This window comes from Mytilus edulis, chromosome 11 (assembly GCF_963676685.1).
Source record: "Mytilus edulis chromosome 11, xbMytEdul2.2, whole genome shotgun sequence".
In the NCBI taxonomy this organism is placed as follows: domain Eukaryota; kingdom Metazoa; phylum Mollusca; class Bivalvia; order Mytilida; family Mytilidae; genus Mytilus; species Mytilus edulis.
In genome coordinates this window covers 11,929,210-11,950,034 of record NC_092354.1, presented here as the reverse complement: position 1 = coordinate 11,950,034, position 20,825 = coordinate 11,929,210, and the positions used below count along the sequence as shown (strand labels likewise).

At 31.8% G+C, this 20,825-nt stretch overlaps 1 protein-coding gene across 6 annotated transcripts in view; it reads left to right on the top strand.

Moving 5' to 3' along the window:
• LOC139495139 (atrial natriuretic peptide receptor 1-like) overlaps positions 1–20,825 on the top strand; it is a 440,175-nt gene that overhangs the window by 77,302 nt on the left and 342,048 nt on the right. For all 6 annotated transcript variants that reach the window (XM_071283316.1, XM_071283309.1, XM_071283313.1 and 3 more), the window contains exon 2: positions 12,057–13,613. In XM_071283316.1, the coding sequence (XP_071139417.1) occupies positions 12,944–13,613 (670 nt within the window). In that variant the 5' untranslated portion in view covers positions 12,057–12,943. The remainder of the gene's footprint in view (positions 1–12,056; positions 13,614–20,825) is intronic.

The following is a 20,825-nucleotide window of genomic DNA, read 5'->3' as shown; positions in this document are numbered from 1 at the left end:
TTTCAGTTTTTGCTTTTTTATTTGAACGTCACTGGAGATTTTTTTGTATACAAAACTTGCGCTTCGCGTACAAAATTTTAAGGCTTGTATCTGGAATGAGTTTATTTGTACGTCTTGTATTTTCTACTATGTCTGTCTCAATATATCCTGTGGTGTCATTTTACTTATAAGACAAAATTTAAAACAACTGCTCATCCAATAAAGTGCCTAGAATTTCCCCTCAAAGTTTTTAAAGTGCATACTGTTTCCGTGTACTAAGTAACTGCATAAATAACAACAAGGATATTTTTTTAATTGTATTTTAATCAGGATATTTTAAGAACAAAAAAGTTCCACCGGCTATATTGGAACAAAATTGTGTGTCTCAAAATCAGAACATTAGCTATTTTTATGTTTTGTTAACATGCATACAAGTCAAAAATGTAAGCTGAATGTTAAAACTCAAAAACTATAACTCAGTAATGAACAAACACCGAAAGGAAAATAAGTCTTTATTAATTTTCCTGTCTCTAAAGGTTTCTGGTTTAAAGGGAAATCACACTATTTATACTACTAATAATAATTTATTGAAATTTTGCATGTAGAAAGTACACACTTATTTCAATATTTTAGACGAAAAAAAAATTGGGGTCACCGATGTTGTTTTCAAGATATGACGTCATCAAAATGTAAAGAATCTAGTTATGTCGAAATATAGAAATAGCGCTTTAAGTTGCTATTTTAAGGCAAAATTATTGAAAAACGATGTTTAACTGGTATAAATGAAACAGTCAATTGTAACTTTTACCTTATACATATTTATTTTTCTCAGTTTCCTTATTTTTCAAGGCCTTTGAACGTTTCCCGCCATTTTTAATTTCTATTTATTATAGATTATTCTTGAAATAAAAAAAATCTACTAATGTTTTCCCCTTCAAACTTCTACATAAGTTGCAGCCTTAGGGGAGATTTTAAATGCATAAATAAAAAAGGGGGGTCACCGATGTTTTGAATCCTCTAAAACGGATTTAATCTTATTATCGAATTTTGGCGGGAACTATAACTAACGTTATAGAACGACGTTGCTAGCATAGGAGCATCTCTTGCATTGCTTGGAACTATTGGGTTGAATTAAACCCTTTCACTACAAATTATAATAAAAAAAATTCAAGGTATTTCGATTATTCATTGATATTTTTATCAAACTATCGAATTTTTTTAACATTACATACAGAAACAGTTTATTATAAAGTAATTGTCAAAGTTGAAGTCATCTTAATTTTTTAATTGCATTTGTCGTATAGGGAAAACGAATGTTTGCCTCATGCTGTATTAAAGAAATTATTTACGGCTTGCAGATTAAGAATCTTCTACTTCGTAAGACTGAGGGTATCCGGGCTGAAAAGTAACACATTCCATTTAGACTGCAAAAAGAATGAATTCACTAACTTGTCTGCACCGGGAAGATAAAACCTGAAATGCCGTGTTTAAAAAGCCACAAACTCGCCACTTTAAAAACAGTCCTTAATGACACCATTTTCGGAAGAAATTTAAAATTGGTTAACATTTCCGTACTTACACAACGCTCCATAATCGAACCAAATTAAGTTCGACTTACAGTTTTTCTAGTTCTATTTTGATTTCGAACATTTATTCCAGTAAGAGTTCTTGTTAAAGCTCGAGTTACACTTAGAAACTCCCGAGTTATACTGTAAGATAGATTAAAAATTCTGGTAAGAGTTTAAATTTTGAGATTCAATGAAATTAAGAGTAAGGTTGCAATTTCTATTTTCTGTTGGTACAACTTTTTTTCTTTGAATGTTTATTCTTTTATCACATTTATCTTTCATTACGGTATATGTACTTTTTTTTTTTTATCAAAACTGGTTAATAATAGTTAATTTAAAAATAACTGATTGAATCTGTGTGCCAATGTAAGCACTCTCTGCGATATCATATTGGCCTTTAAAAAAAAAGAACCAACGAATCAATCAGCTACCTTTGTATTAAAAAAAACTGGTTGTTGTCCCTTTCAGTCATGGTCGGAATCCGATAATCTTACTGTTTCACTGTCGACAGGCAAGAGAGCACATTGGGTGATCTGAACACGAACCTACATCTGAACTATTATTACTATTTTTGGGTCTTTTTCCCATTGTTTTCTTAAATTTTGCAAAACTTTCAGTGGCAAATATTACATGAACATCATTACAAAACATTTGTCTACTATGAGTGGAATATTCTTTCACGAGACTGACCATTAATGTGTTGGTTACTATTTAGCAGTACTCTGTTAGACATGTAACTCTAAATAAATACATGTGTGTGTGTGTGTGTTAAATATTTCTCTTGATGGAGACTTTTAAAGCCAATTGTATAGTACGTGTTCAATTTTTATGCGCTCTTTTACGGGACGTATTATGGTATATCGTTATCCGTCTGTCCGTCCGTCGTCAACATGTCGGACGCTATAACCAATTGGCATTTTGGTGAATTGTTTATATCTATTGACGTGAGCTCCCTTTCGTTTTTTATGAATTTTGGATTTTATGTTTCCGAGTTATAGGGTTTTATTCATTTAAAAAAGGTGTGTTTTTTTTTTTACAGTTTTCGGACAATAACTCAATAATGCTTTCAGCAGTCCTCATGAAACAATGGTGAATTGTTCATATCTATTGAATTTAGCTCCCTTTACAATTTTATAGATTTTCGATTTCACGTTTCCGAGATATGGTGTTTTATTCATTTAAAAATGGGGGATTTTCCAGTTTTCATTTGAATTGTTTTATATTGTCATTTCAGGTCCTTTTATAGCTGACTATGCGGTATGGGCTTTGCAGGCTCATTGTTGAAGGTCGTACGGTGACCTATAGTTGTTAATTGCTGTGTTATTTTGGTCTCTTGTGGATAGTTTTCTCATTGGCAATCATACCACATCTTCTTTTTTTTTTATAGGCATAGTGTTTGATAATTCCCAGATTATTTGACGTCTGGCGGCCTTATATTTAACTTGCTGGTCCTACAGTTCGCTAACCACAGTTTGAAGAAATACTACAAACTATTTGTTTTTTTTTTGTGCCCAAAAGATGTTAGTCTAAACAAAGCATTAAAGAAAGGTTGACTGGCAACATGTACATTATAATACGGTGCTATATTTTCTTTGAGTTCGACAGCCAGCAACCGATGTAAAATTTTGGACGATTCTCAACTAGCGTTATTCTATTAACGTTCAATATTTCAATAAATATGATTTCTCTACGAATCACTCGTTTTCATGCACCCCCCCCCCCCCCCCCAAAAAAAAAAAATTGAGAGTCGTTAGATGTCAAGGGAACATTTGGGAAAGATAGACGACACTTGGATAATTTCAGTCGTCACATGTGAAATAAATAACGATTTCAAATAGCACTTCACACATAATTTACGTCCAGTGGCAAGTTAAATGCATATTCAGAACTAGAACATATTAATTTTGACCCTGCTTTGTATTAACCCGACAAGCTGAGCCGGGTAAATACAAATATGAAATGAGATTTTTGATGAATTGTTTATACATGTAGTATAGAAGACTATAGTTATGACGTTTCATGCATGTGATATGAGAACACTGAAAGTCGAAACTCATTATTCTTATTTACAAACCTCTGTTGGACAGAAAACTACAGATTCCGGAAGCTGTACACTAAAATGCTGTTACACTTGACCTATTAGTATCCCCCCGAAAATATATCCTGAACCGTACATACAGTGGAGATCACTTCTAACCTCTCATTAGAACTGTCAGAATATTCTGTCATAGAACTGTTCTAACCTGTCCTAGAACAGTTCTAGCTAGAACAGTTCTACCCTAGAACTGTTCTAGGTAGAACTGTCAGGATCAGTTCTAGGTAGAACTGACTAAATCAGTTCTAGGTAGAACTGTCAGGATCAGTTCTAGGGTAGAACTGTCAGGATCAGTTCTAGGTAGAACTGACCAAATCAGTTCTAACCGTAGAACTGTCAGCAGAACTTACTAAATCAGTCAGGACTGTAGAACAGTTCTAAATGACGTCACTGCAGAAAGGGCAATTTAGAATTTAGAAGAAACAATCAGTTCCAATTACTTTACTATATATAATAGCAGATTTTTCTATATTTTTTACTGATCAAAATTTACATGTACAAATATCGAAGTGGATAGGAGGTTATCCAACTCATCGGAGAAATATTTTTATGAGATTGCAAATGAAACATCATTGTTTACGTTTCTTCGTTCCCCGTTTTTAACAGTCTCTTCGTAAATATAACTCTGCATTTAATTCAAGTAAATTTAATCTTAATTTACCTTGTTTGCCTTGGATTTACATTCATGATTTAAGATTCTGTTTGGACAAATGCTCGAACGAAAATTGTACAGTGGATGAATTATGGGATATCATAGTAATGAACACAGTGTTGTTAAACGCAAGAAAACTATGTACATTTGCACCTCGAGATTTGCACTGAGGTCTCAGATTTGCATTATCTCGTTGCCAAACTTATCCATAACGATAATGAATAATATCTGGGAGTCTGGAACGTCAGAAAAATATACTCGATCTGAACATTAATGAAATATTTGCCACTGGACGTAAGGCTACAAACAAAACCAATCATTTTCCTTCTTCAAATTATATTAACAGTATAGTCAGTATACCTTTCCAAGAAGAGAACTTCTCATACATGTACTTTTCATTTTAAAATAAAGTATATGAATCAGTGATGTGAGTGTTGGATGATGCCCTTAAATAGTTCTGTTTAAAAAAAAACCATCATGAACTACTGACTAAATAAAAATTCACTTTTTGTGACGGTTCATTATTTAATAATTTAAGTTTGGATGTAACGGGACTTCTGTCATTATTGTGTTATCAGCGCCCATAGACATAAGTTAGTCATGTTTGTTCAATTTCCAATATTGCAGTTATTTATATATACTACAGTAAAAAAAATATAACCGAAGTACTGTTCAACTATATAGACTCACATAAAAAAGCAAATATGGTCAGTTTTGATTGATGCGGTCAAAAGATTTTATTATACAACTCAGTCTGAAGTATGAAAACTACTGATATTTGTTTACGATTCAATACTTTGAATAAAAAGAGGATATACTGGCACTATAAATTCATGCGAACAAAATTTTGAGGTCATTGTTTTCCAATATTGCTGTAACTTGTATATTACAGTCCCTCTTGACCTAAAATTAGAACTGAATTACTGTGCAGCTTTATAGATTTGCAGAAAGAAAGAGAAAATAAGGTCAGTTTAGATTGATGCGGTCAAAAGATTTTATTACACGACTCAGTCTGAAGTATGAAAACTACTGATATTTGTTTACGATTCAATACTTTGAATAAAAAGAGGACATGCTGGCACTATAAATTCATGCGAACAAAATTTTGAGGTCTTTGTTATCCAATATTGCTATAACTTGTATATATTACAGTCCCTCTTGACCTAAAATTATAACTGAATTACTGTACAGCTATATAGATTTGCAGAAAGAAAGAGCAAATAAGGTCAGTTTAGATTGATGCGGTCAAAAGATTTTAGTACACAACTCAGTCTGAAGGATGAAAACTACTGATATTTGTTTACGATTCAATACTTTGAATAAAAAGAGGACATGCTGGCTGACTAAAAAATTCATGCGAACAAAATTTTGAGGTCATTGTTATCCAATATTGCTATAACTTGTATATATTACAGTCCCTCTTGACCTAAAATTATAACTGAATTACTGTACAGCTATATAGATTTGCAGAAAGAAAGAGCAAATAAGGTCAGTTTAGATTGATGCGGTCAAAAGATTTTATTACACGACTCAGTCTGAAGTATGAAAACTACTGATATTTGTTTACGATTCAATACTTTGAATAAAAAGAGGACATGCTGGCACTATAAATTCATGCGAACAAAATTTTGAGGTCATTGTTTTCCAATATTGCTGTAACTTGTATATTACAGTCCCTCGTGACCTAAAATTATAACTGAATTGCTGTACAGCTATATAGATTTGCAGAAAGAAAGAGCAAATAAGTTCAGTTTAGATTGATGCGGTCAAAAGATTTTATTACACGACTCAGTCTGAAGTATGAAAACTACTGATATTTGTTTACGATTCAATACTTTGAATAAAAAGAGGATATGCTGGCGCTATAAATTCATGCGAACAAAATTTTGAGGTCATTGTTTTCCAATATTGCTATAACTTGTATATTACAGTCCCTCTTGACCTAAAATTATAACTGAATTACTGTACAGCTATATAGATTTGCAGAACGAAAGAGCAAATAAGGTCAGTTTAGATTGATGCGGTCAAAAGATTTTATTACACGACTCAGTCTGAAGTATAAAAACTAATGATATTTGTTTTCGATTCAATACTTTGAATAAAAAGAGGACATGCTGGCACTATAAATTCATGCGTACAAAATTTTGAGGTCATTGTTTTCCAATATTGCTATAACTTGTATATATTACAGTCCATCTTGACCTAAAATTATAACTGAATTACTGTACAGCACCCTTTTTATGGAAGATCAATGCATTTGAATGAGGACAATACATTTTAGTTGGACCCCCCCCCCTTTTTTTTTAAACTGCTGGATCCGTCCCTGGTGGTTTGGGCCGGAATAACGTATTACATTAAGGTCAGATAATTTTGTTATGTAAAACGAGTCATCCTGACTCCCCGAATGACAAATGTAAAATAAATGAAATAATAATGCCCCCCCCCCCCCCCCCCAATATTAACGGCTTAATTTATGTTCATAAAATGAAAGAAAAACAAATAATTTATGTAACACATCAACAAAGAAAATCACTGAATAACAGGCTCTTGACTTGGAACAGGCACATACATGCAGAATATGGCGAGGTTAAACATGTTCTCTTGCCGATTATAAATCTGAAATAAAACCGGCAAAATAGCAAAACTCTATATAATATTAATCGCTATTTGGCCGAAGCCTTTATATTAAGACAAATATTTCTTCAAACTTATAAATCAATTCTAGCCGTAGAATTTATAAATCAATTTTAGCCGTAGAATTTATAAATTAATTCTGGCCGTAGAATTTATAAATCAATTCTAGCCGTAGAATTTGAAATCAATTCTAACCGTAGAACTGTTCTAGAAGTAGAACTGACCAAATATCTGGTCAGTTCTAGCTAGAACTGTCAGGATCAGTTCTAGGGTAGAACTGTCAGGATCAGTTCTAGCTAGAACTGTCCAAATCAGTTCTAGGTAGAACTGACCAAATCAGTTCTAGCTAGAACAGTTCTAACCTAGAACTGACTAAAAGGTGTCAGGCTGACAGTTCTACATACTGTTCTAGAACAGTTCTCCTGACAGATTCTGACAGAATTTATGAGAGGTTAGAACTGATCTCCACTGTACCGCATCCCGACGATACGCTGCCAAAGAAAAGTATATGTCATCGACTTTGTTTTCCAGAAAATGGTCCGGAAGGGTACTAAATTATATTGAATATATGTGAATATGCTATGAATTTCCAACGTTCTTAGTGTTGATTATGCATGATGATTATGTGTTTTGAATTGATATGTTCTTTTTATCATAAGGGTCTGGATAGAGGGGTATTCATTTTTGAATATTTATTTGTGTTACCAATATTTTTTATTCTTTATATTTAAGCACCTCATCTTTCTCTTATCCTTTTTTTTTTGCCTTTTATTCTGCAGTATTTGTCCATTATTCTGTATTCCGTAAACCCCAATACAATCAGACCCTCTTTTATGGACACGTATTTTTAATCTAATTATAACAGTTGTAAAAAATATGATATGTTCATTATCATTTGTACTGCCTTAGTGGAACGTCCTCTCGAGCGGCTCGCTATTTTATAATTTAGCAACCTTTACGACGGACCCAAAAACGGCGACGTCATAATACAGTTACGGCACTATAGCGGCGCCGAGAGCGATGCGTATAAACAATAGTGTGATTTCCCTTTAACATTTACCAGAAACTCTCAAATCCAAACATTTAAAAGCCAAAGATGTAGAAATATATAATGAGTAATGAGCTGTATGACAAAACACGACGTATAAAATAATAATTTTATTCAATGTAAACTTTGGTCGAGTTGGCACTTTTGATTCTAAAACATATCTTAAGGTATGAACAAAAAAATCATGGAATATGATATGGTTATAAATTATGTCATGAAGTGTATTCCTATGTATTTCTTTAAGTGATATGTGATTATATCAGTTTGTTGCTGGTAAAAATCAAATTCTTATTTGTAAGTTAAGGCAAAACTATAAAGAAACACGTGTTGATTTTACCTAAATTTGAAATGGAGTTAATGCGATTTTACTTAGTTTGAGTAATTATCTTACAACCAAGAGAAGCAACATGAACAAGAGACCATGGATGAACTCGTATGCATTGACATAATGAGCAGTGGCTTGCTAAATATGTGACTCCTCTTTAACTAAACTGTAACACAAATATATCATCCGTCGAAGTGATTGTACACGACAAAATGATTATAATTATGCCTAAGTTATCCTTGCAGATTAAGCAGGTGATTGCAGATGATATGGATGAAAACGCATCAAAGATACAAGGATTATAATAAAACAAATTCTTTCTCGCTCCAATGTGTTGTTGTAACGGAAATGATTAATTACACCGATATTGAGTGATATTTAATTTTGTCGTATTGTAGGACCTAAATTTGTTAAATACAAAACTAAACCTTTGATTGACAGCTATTTATGGATCAAATTGATTTAGAAGTAATACTTTATTATTCAAGCTGGTTAAACACGTGATTTATGACCGTTTGTTACATTTTATAAATACTTTTACTATTTAAAATACCATTTCAATCACAACAAAGCGTATTTTAGAGGTTTCTAATACATAAAAAGTTTTTGAATTTATTTGATTTTTATAACAACGTGGTGTTAAATTTCGAATAAAAATGCACGTAGACTTATAGAGAAAAGGTTATTATAGATTCCAGATTTATAACTTAGACGAATTTTCACCTGCATACAATTGTGTGTATAAACCAATCTTTTTAAAGATACAAGACTTAACATTTAGAATGAATAACCAGCATTTTTTTTACTACATAAAACTGAAATCTGATGTTCGAATCAAAACAACTGTAATGTAACAAACTTGAAGCCATTCAAAAAAAATGAAAGGAAAAATTTGCTCAAAAGACAGTTGAATGAAAACCTATTTTAATATACTACAATTTCTCTCGTTCAAAAAACAACATCAAAAGGAATTAAACTGCAGTATATTTACAGTTTGAAATAAAATGTTATAAGTCAGTGATTTCGAGCTTTAAAGAGATGACGATTTTTTTCCGGATAATTACATGAAGACTATATAAACAAGTTATTCAATGTCATAATCAAGAATTATCTGGGGTTTTTTTTCTAGCTAAATGCAATCGAAACAACTAAATAAAAAACACTCTAGTTATATCTTGTGGCGTTTGAAGTACTATTTTATTATATATATATTATGTAATATAAATGATATAAATTACATGAAGTAAAAAAAATAATTATTACCATGTTTGATAATAGCAATAATCAGTACGCCATAGGTAGTATGATGATATAAAAAGTGTCCCTTAGAAATGACGACGTGGTGAGAGTCTATTATGCAATCATTTCTCTGTTCATATAGTCTTCATGGGTGACATGTTTTATCTGTTATCAAGTTTATCATATAGTTTATATTGTACTCAGGTAACTTGAGATTAAACAGTTGATAAATTAATCGTGGATACAGCTCTAACTTTTTTCAATTTATTGTTATTATCCTTCACACTTGTAATCAGTTTGTAAGGTTATCGGTCCAGTTTACCAATCGTTCATTCCTATTATTTCTCAATCCTTTTTCTTCTTTTTCTTCTTTTAATTTGTATTTTGTTGGAACTTATAAATTACGTTCATTAGTATCGCACATAAATATATCACAGGGAAATTGACAAAGATACAACATGGGAAAACGTGATTATTGTATTGGTTGGTTTTGGTTTGAAGCTAGTTGCCAGTAAACGCAAATACTCTAAGACAGGTTATTTGTGTCTTTTGTATTTATGTTAGTTTTTTTTGTGGTTCGTGTTGAATAATTGATTAGTCAAGACGTTCAGAAACTGAATTTTAAAATTTATTTACAGATGAGGCGAAGAGTTGAAAACTCACAAAATGTTAAACACCGTGATATTCTGTAGATGCATCTGCCTTGAGTCAGGAGTCTGCTATTTCATGAATGTCGTTGGTTGCTCGCGCTTGTATCAGTTATAAGTTAATTGCACGCCAAAGACGTCAATATGTGTTTTTTTTTTGCATTATACAATATTTTTTTTGCTGCCGATCGTGGTTAAAATTTTACTCCTGATCTTCAATAGTTGCAAACACCTACTGCAAAAGCTAAACCACCATATATGTATTATTGTCATTTTGTTTATTTTCGTTGGTTACATCTTCTGACATCAGACTCGGACTTCTCTTGAACTGAATTTTAATGTGCGTATTGTTATGCGTTTACTTTTCTACATTGGTTAGAGGTATAGGGGAGGGTTGAGATCTCACAAACATGTTTAACCCCGCCGCATTTTTGCGCCTGTCCCAAGTCAGGAGCCTCTGGCCTTTGTTAGTCTTGTATTTTTTTAATTTTAGTTTCTTGTGTACAATTTGGAAATTAGTATGGCGTTCATTATCACTGGACTAGTATATATTTGTTTAGGGGCCAGCTGAAGGACGCCTCCGGGTGCGGGAATTTCTCGATACATTGAAGACCTGTTGGTGACTCTCTGCTGTTGTTTTTTATTTGGTCGGGTTGATGTCTCTTTGACACGTTCCACATTTCCATTCTCAATTTTAAAAATAGAAGAACGCTGTTTGAAGTCATAAATTGATTGAGAGAGAAAAATCCGGTTACAAACTAAAACCGAGGGAAACACATAACTATCAGATGAAAACAACGAAACACTTAAGTGCAACAACAAAAAAACGACAGGTAACACACACAGAAACGAACCTTAAGGAAACAACTACCATTTTCCTGACTTGGTTCAGGACATTTTGAGAAAAAATGGTGGGTTGAACCACGTTTAATCTTACCATTTGAACATATTATTTATGGTTGAGTCAAAATAATATACTTTTTGTAAACATATATCCTTACTATTAGAAAATATAACGTGTTTTTTTTCAAAAACAATCTATGCAAACCCTTTACCAAAATAAAGAATTTGAATAATCGAAGGATGTTTTTAAATAATGTCTTATGTGCTTAATATTTCAAGTCAACAGTAAATAACTTTTAATTGTTATTGCTGGTACAATTTAAATAATAAGGTTCTGATGAGTATGCATGACCACAGTTTAGCTATTCGAAGGATGAAAAAATCGGAAAAGTGCAAGCACTGTATGAAAGTGATGCATTTGCAAAGCTTTAATGGAAAAATTTCTATTTGTAACACTCAAAACGAAAATGGGGATGATGTGAAGAGCTCAAAGGAATAAGTTAGAATACTAGTACTCTAGCCAAAAACATTTGACTCAAAGCAAAATTTTGAAGGCCAAAATAAGATCCGAAACAGTCGAATATATGTCCAAACAGGACCCAAATAAAATAGCCAAATACTTCTCAGGTCAACTTTGAATAATGTACTAAAATCCTTTGTTTCTTCATAATTTCAAAACATAGAATCAAGCCAGTTATTAGACGGGCAATTTTGAACTAATTTTATATTACCACTAGAACATGTTACTAATAAGACTTCAATCTTCTTATGTTGATCATAAATTTGGTTTGGATTTTCTATGGTAAATGTATTCTCCTTGTATAATATTGTGTAACATGACCAGGTGTTCATTCCATTGTTGTGTGCATATTCTCGATCTACGGAACTATGGAATCAACCACAAAAAAGGATTTACAAATAATTGACTTTAGAATGACAAACCGTCAGCTGAAATGCAATAACTTAGTACTTGTATATATTCATATCATACAAATTACTAATAGATATTTCTTACTTCTTTTTCAGTGGGTAATTTACCATACAACTGATTACGCCGAGGGCGGAATAAATACAAATAATTATTCATAGGACCATATCCCCTTAAAGCACTAGAACTATTCAATATAACTGATTCTCCAATTTACTGGAAGTATATTACTGTTGATATACTCCAAGGAAGAGTATATGTATTATATATTATATACGTATGGCTACGTACAGTCATTTACAAATACACAGAAATGAATAGCTTGATTCCTCGTGCGAATTCAGATGTTATGCATGTCATGTTAAGTGAGATTTTATAAAAGGATTAAGTATTATTTAGTGTGGATATATACGACGTTTTGACAACTTTATGCGAGGTTTTACATAGAGGTGAAGGAACCAGACAATATCCGTACCAGTATTGAATATCCGGGTCTTAAGGGATTATAATGCAATCATGATATATGGAAATTTATGTTTTTGATTTGGAAACCATAGGTATTCTATAAACTGTGTCAACGGAATTTATTCATTCCAACATTGAAAAAAAAAGTTATATACTTAGATGAAAAAGGAAATTCTATACAGGTTGAAACATTGGTCAGACCTTACAAATGTATATGTAAGAAATTGTAAGCCGCAGGAATTCCAACATTACAAAGTGATAAAATTTCAAAGTATCATTCTTGGAGCGATATAAAAGCTACATGTTGTTAGGAATACAAATTCAGATTCGATAATTGCTCTTATATTTTATTCTTAGGAATTCAGGATAAATCTCGTTGTATATGTGTGACAGTTACCAGAAGTTTTGAATGTTTTACTGAAATATTATGGAAATATCAATGGTATAAAATATTGAAATTTTAGATACTTTAAAAGTGATAAAGGTGCTAAAATTGTGCATTCAATATTGATGACAGAATATGGATATCAGGAGTATACTTCCGTTTTTACTGATGCAAGTACTATGTGCATGTGCCAAACAAATAAAGAGTATTACGATAGGTACAATTGTGCCCGAGGATAATAGCCGACTGTTTTCAATCAACCGAGTGGAACCGGCCATGGCAATCGCCTTAGAAAAAGTAGTTGGTGAGTTGAGAATAATCACAGACCGAAATATAACCATTCATTTTGCAGATTCAAAATGCAATGTAGCTGACGGTATCAACGAAGCTATAAATTTTTTTGTTAAAAAAGAAGTTGATGTGTTTTTCGGGCCATGTTGTGATTACGCTGCCGCACCTGTTGGTAGGCAAATACACTACTGGAATATTGCTATGGTAACGCCTGGTGCCATGGCGCGTGATTTCGCTGAAAAACAACATATGTTCAATTTAATGACCCGTGTTGGACCTAATATGAATTCCCTTATTAACTTCGTAACTACAATATTTAAGACTTTTAATTGGAATAAAGTCAACCTACTTTATGACCCGGATGGTCAGAGTCACATTGTTAACAAGTATTGTCACATTGCTGTGGATGGTTTACATTATGGGCTCACGCTTCAACAACAGCACTACTTCAAGTTTGATAACATCAATATGATATTACAGTCGTTTATAGAAAATATCGGCAAAGAAACAGCAGGTATGTACATAGTATTCTAATATTCATATACAGTGAAACCTGTTTAAACCGAACCTGTTCGGGACTTAAGATTTTGTTCGGTTTTGGCCGATTTTCTGTTTTATCAGGTTCACAACGCATTTGATATGACTGTTCTTAAGAAAATGTTTGGTTTATACAGGTTTTAGGTTTATGCAGGATTCGGTTTAGCCAGGTTTCACTGTATTACAATTGTTCCTGTGAAAGAGGACGAAGTCCGTATCATTTTCGTGGTACCCTTTGGTAATCAGATATACAAACTAACGGTAGATTCCATATAGTGCATGTTTTCGGTTTAGATCACATTTCACACAATCAGTCAAGTGATAACATCAACAGGTTGTTACACCTACTGATAGAGAATATCGGCAAAGAAATTGCAGGTATTGACAGGTGAGTAAAACCTGAGCTATTGTAAAAACGGTCATTTAGAGAAAGTAATGTTATCCAGATTATGTTTCATTTTATCGTTACAGGGACATAATAAAGTCAAAAAGTATGTCATGTTTGGAAGAAATATTAATCTTTTGTTTCTTATCCAAACGTTTTCCGCAAGATAAAAGTTCAAAACAGAAAAACACAACGTTTAGAATATATTTTTCAAATAATTGCATTGGCCTTACTCGCCAGTACGAATTACTATGTAGATGCTCTTTTACACCTTCACGTTTAAATAGCTTCTTCCAAATCGAAGTAAGATATCAAAGATATCAAAGAACATTACCTAAATACAATTTTGTATCATTGGAGGAAATAAAACATGTTTCCATAAATAAGGGAAGGCATTTGACCTCACAAATTAAAGGAATAGGTTTTTTTTCAAATGCTTTTATATCAATCGATAAAAAATTAAGTTCCCGAACTCCTTAAGTAGAAAAAGCTAACGATTAAAAGAAAAGCATATATCGAGAGTTTACTTTTCTGCAAGAGTGCTATGGCTGATCAAAATACAACAATTGCGCAAAATATTGCGATATACAAAATAACCAAAAAGGTCTTCCAAATTGAAACATTTGATGTATACGAATTCAGTCGCAGTAAACTGTACGTTACCAAACACTACATTTCAGTTTGACATACTAAGTACCTTCGGAGAGTTTGTGTTTGTGCCCCAAATACAACATTATTGTCATGAATAGCACGTGCAGTCATACATTTGTATTTATTTCAAAATAAAACATAACTTTGGAATGCTTCGTAATTATTATCGATCAATCACCATTACGGAGTCTAAACGGAAAAACTTTGTTATGTGTTACGCAGCTACGCAGGGTACTGTTCAAGTGTGTTAGGTAAATGTGTGTTACGTAGCTACGCAGTGCACTGTTCAAGTGTGTGTTGTAAATGTGTGTAACGTAGATACGCAGTACACTGTTCGAGTGATTGAAATAGTACAAAATATTGTTTTTGTTTTGTTATAGTTTCGAGGACCAAATTTATCATTTAACTTTTTTATAGGTTTATAGAATGATTTTTCAAGGGGGTACACAGTTTTAAAAGTCCTCAAAATAGACATAGTTTACAAGTATGGATGCATATGTAATTGAGTAAGTCTTACACCCACTCCGGCAAAAGGTTAATTTAGACAAAAGAACATTAAGATTACGCTAGCGCTAGAATAACACATATAAGATCATATTATTAACATATTATTAACATATCAATATTAGTGTGTCATTATGTCAATTATGAAAATCAGTATAATAAATTACTTTGCTCTTCGTGGGCCCTTTAATTTGAATAAAAATATCTTATCTTATCTTATCTTATTTGAACACCGGTAAACTACTGTATATATAGTTTACTTGTGTACATCATTAAGTCATTGTGTCTAGAGATGTGGTTAAGGCATTGCTGCTATCATACAGTTCAATTCATTTCTTATAAATACTGATAAATAACGAAATAAACGCATTGACCTATAACGAATAAATTCGTGTTCCTAAGAGTTTATCAAGTTTAACGGTTGTACAAATTACGACATATTGATACATCTTATGACCAGATATTAAGTTTTGTTAAGTTGTTTATCCCAAAGGAAAACAACAGACAACGTTCTGTAATGGACCATCATGATTGATAATGGTTTAACACAGTGTCAATGAAATTGGGAAATCTGATAAATGAGATGTATTGTGTTGTGAATGTATCAGGCAGTAATGGTGGTAATGGTCTTCATGAACATTTTGATTCATGATGTTTCATTTATTTGTCGTCCCATGAGAAAACGTTATCCATTCAAACATTGGTACAAAAGAGGTGAAAGTTCGCTCAGTAGTAAATAGGTTATTGCATATTCATGTCGACAGAAAAATTATGAATTCAACAAATGAATTTAAGAATATTTTCTCTGAATGCATTTTGAACAATTTCGTTTCTTACTTTTATTTTTATCTTCTTTTTGTACGGTTTTGGAATTCAACGTGTATTAAAAAAAAACGCTGTACATTATTGGTAAAAATGTTACCATATTTACTTGCTATTTCTAATTTCTTGTTTTGTTTTTAATCAAACTGCGTCATAGGTATATATAGTAGTTAAAGTGGTTATAGTTTTACAATTTTCATATACTTGCGTCGCTTTACATTTCTATTTTGTTTATATAAGAACAACAGCAACAATTACCTCTTTATGGTAAATTGAGAGGGTTTATATTAAAAATGATGAAACCTTTTCCATTCGATATATGTGTTTCAACGTTTGATTCTGTCATTATATATAAGACTTTCCGTTTTGAATTTCCAGTTCGGTTTTTTTGTTATTTTACTATTCAACATTTTGCAAAAATATAGCTTACGCTAGGTTTTTTTCTTCAAAACTGATATAAATGATGAGTGGCTGGGCTTTTTATCAAGCTTCAGAGTTGTTCAAAATTGTAAGATTATACATGGAAACTCCACATGTTTGCAATACAAATATAACTAAACGATAAAGTTTTAAAATAAAATAGAGAATATAGAGAATATTGTGTTCTTTAAGAAAATAGCAGTCATTATGTGTCACTGTGCTTGTTTTCAAGTTACACAAAATAGGTTAAATTCATTAATAAATCTTCATAAAAGTTGCATTATCGGTTTTACCCCCCAATCAATGGCCATGCAAAAAAAAAATCAAACAAAAAGTATTTTAAAAAAAAATAAGCACTTTAAACAAAAGATTTAGACAGATTGTGTACTGCTGTTTGACAACCCAAGAGGACAAAAGACTCACAATCTACCTTAAGAATGTTTATAACTCTGTTTCAAAATACATGTAATATGTTTTTTCAAAGGTTTTAATAGATTGATAGTGTATAAATAAAGGAACTTGATAATTTAAGCAGAACAAAATTAAGGATCAATGTGCTTGTTTTCTAAATAGAAGACATTTAAAATTTGGCGGTAAATAATTCTCCTTAGATTTTTAACACATTTAACAATTACACATTTTTTCTTTCCAAAACTACGACAAAATAACAAGGACTTTATACGAATTTTCGAAATATGACTTTTGAAACTTTATGTTATAAAATTATGAAAGAAAAAGTAGGAGTAAATAAACAGGCAAAATATTTGAATGGCACTACATAAAATAAAACTGAAGGAATCCGAATATCTAGAAAATTTAAAAACATAACGAGCGACCTTCCTTAAAGGTAAATGTAGTTTAAATCTTATTTATATATTTTCGAGATCATTGATTGTCAAAGTTCTGAAATTTGAAAAAAACCACATTTGTTTTTAATTTAAAAAATAAGCCTGGTACAATTAAAAGTTTATGTTGAACTTTTTATTTTTAAACTATACTGCCCATGAGATGTTAACGTTGTATAGCATGTTATAATAATTGGTAAAAATATTTCCATATAACGAGGTGTGTAAGTACTTTTCGTTACACCATTATTTCTTTTGCTCTTTTCCTTCCACAGTGTATGATTTATTGGCTATTTCTAATCAACATAAATAGAGAATCAACATAAAAAATGTAGTGCACATTATAAAACAACCCTCTCCACGGGTTATTCAGTGTGCAAAGCATTTTTTTTATTTTCTTTCTTCATAGACAGAAAAAATATTACAGTCATTTCTTAAATGCAACTTACGTCTTATATAATAACATTCCATGTATCATATTAAAGCCGCTATTGTGATGATGATTTTGATAAATATGTCTCTTTGCCCTTACCACATAAATTTGTGCCGTTTAAGGATTAATAAAATAAACTTCTAATGAAATATTAATATTTCATATTAAATTTGAACATGTCATTTTAACGTAGACGTTTATTATGAAAAATTCACAAATAATTATTGACTTGCATTAATTTATACTCAAATAAAAATATTGCAACGTTGTTACCAAATTGCCTCCGCGCTGTATAAATTATAACTTTTGTTTGTGTTAACAATATTTTATGCAGAAACAGATATATAAGTGTGTACATAAATACAATACAATGGATTGGAAAACAAGTGACAATTCACTTATACAAATTCCTCTCCTTTTGAACGGCCAAATCGATTAAAATGGACAGAAAATGTACAATTATTTAATATAATATCATAGAAAAAGAAATCAAATGTAATGTAATGGAAATTAACATATAGTGCAGATAGTATTTTTTTTTTAATATTAGGTGACATGTTGTTGGGCCAACAAGAATAATTATGTGAATCTCTTAGTTTTCAATATATAGTCTTGGACAATAAGAAAGTTGTTTTTATTGTCTATATCGGTAATGTTCGGATCACCATAAAGTAACATATCTATGTTAAGTGTACCAACTAGGTTAACAAAAAGGGCTTTACGAATTCGATGATAATTGGGACAGTATAGAAGGAACTGTTCTGAGGTTTCTATCTGTTTACATTTACAAAATGGGTCTGATTCCAAATTTTTCTGATACAAGTGATCTCTAAGACTACTGCTCTCGGTACGGATTCGGGCATGATATATCTGGCCTAGTCTACTGCCTGCATAATAATAATTTGGTATAGAATGATTTATCTTAAGAAATGCTTTTAGTGGAGCGATAAAACAAGCATTTTTTATATCTGGGGGGAAGGCTTTTCCGTAGTCGAACTGTTGATGGAAGGAAACTATTCACATAATAAGTAGTTCGACAGGGTACTGATGGAAAATTATTTGCAGAACGAGTTCTATACTGATGAATGTTTCTAAACTGATCGGGAAGGATATCATTTAGATGACATGGGGTCTTTCCATTCACCATATTATGAAAAAGTAAAATGTTATGCTTATCTCTTCGCTGTTAAAGAGTCTCCCATCCTGTATTTTGCTTCCTTTTGACAAAATATCTCATTATTAACTTTTGGAATTTCTTTGAGATTAATTCTGGTTTTGAATTCAGATTTACATATAATTAACAATAATATTACAGGTAAATCACCCAACCTATGCTGCATAAATAAATTTGCAAAAACAATATCATCTAAGTTTAACAACTTATTTTCTTTAACTCTTGTGGCTAGATTGTAAAAGAGTCCCACTCTGACTTTGTAAAGTGCGCTGGAAATACCCATCAAGTAACTTTGGTATCCCAAGAAACGTAACAGCGAGTCAGAGTGGTCATTTCTTCTATATGCAACACTTTCAGCCTTAATATATATACAATTGTCACCCGTGCTATTTCCATTTCCATAAACTATAAAAAGATAACTACAAACAAAAACAAACATATTCACACACTTGATTTTGGCGAGTTCGAATACACAACTCCAGAGAGAGATTTATATTAAAATTGTCAGTACAACCTAATTTATTGGACCCTGGGATTTTTATTAGGTCAGGTGACCAGATTGATGAACGGCAAAATAAAATATAATCAGTAGTAGTCAAACAAAGTGTAAACAACGAGTCAATAATCTACTATAATTAGATAACATATTGAATTGATATGGGTAAGGTTAAATCCTTAGATTTGATACTTTCCTACCGTAAAGGAAAAAGTAAGCGAATTTTTTTTTTTTTTTACTTCTTTTGTCAAACAAAGCCTAAGTAGAATTTACTTTTAAATATGTGAATAAGCATATTTTTGAATGTTGATTTTTTTTCTTTCTATCTTTAAAAGTTAACTTTCAATTAGACAGGGTATGCATTAAATTAAATGATATACATTAAGTACACAAGTTAATGAAAGTGTAAAGATGGAGTCAAGACCTTCCTGTGGTCAAATTATATTAGATGACACAGTACAAAATGCATAATGGTTTAATTGGTTAAAGTACATCAAGACATTATTCCATACATTTGTTGATACATCGCTTGGGCCCCGCTTTGGTATTGCATCAATTGTGGAGGAAACATCATGTTGTTTGGTAGAAAATGAGGAGTACCAGGGGAACGCGCGATAGGCATATCAACAACATTGTTTTCTATATCACTTCGTCCTGGATCTGGTTTACCGTTTATGAAGTCATTCAGTTCCGATTCGGTAGATACAATGCGTTTATCATCATTTATGGCTGTTAAGAACATTTTCCCGTTCAATACTGATGTAGATTTTAGTTTACCCTTTCTTACTGCTTCACGAGCTAAGAAAGCAACTCTACTACGTGCCTTGGTCAAGTCTTGATTTATTTTGACACCATGTAAATCTAGGATATTTCGGATATTTTTTGTTGCTTTCAAAAATTCAGCACGTTTCTTGGTATGCGTAGAGCGGGCAATGATTTGCTTGTGGCCTTCTTTTGTTGGTAAACGATGGGATACACAGGCAAAATTTGCTCACGTGAGTTCCACATGAATCTCACATGAACGTCATCTTTTTAAAATGAACAAATACAATATGTTACAAGTATCCATTTAAAAAATAATGAAGAGTAAGCATGGACTAATGTCCAATTGTTCAAAATATTTAAAGAAATTAAACAAAAGCTCTGTTATTAGACTTTTGACTATGTGAATTAAAGCATGGAAGCAATTTGGGTACTCCTCATTTCAGAATCATTTATGGTTTGGAGGTCAGTTTAGACCAATTTATCTATGATTCCATATGGAATAAAAATCAAATTGGTGTATCTTTATAATAAAGAAGGATAGGGCTACAAAATAAACACAGAATGGACATTTTTGTGTTCATGATAAAAAAAAAACGTAGATGAAAAAACTGTCAAAATAGGTGCAATTTGGGTACCGTCACGTTACACAAAACTAGGCATTCAGAACTTTAATTTTCTTATGTATATTTGAAAA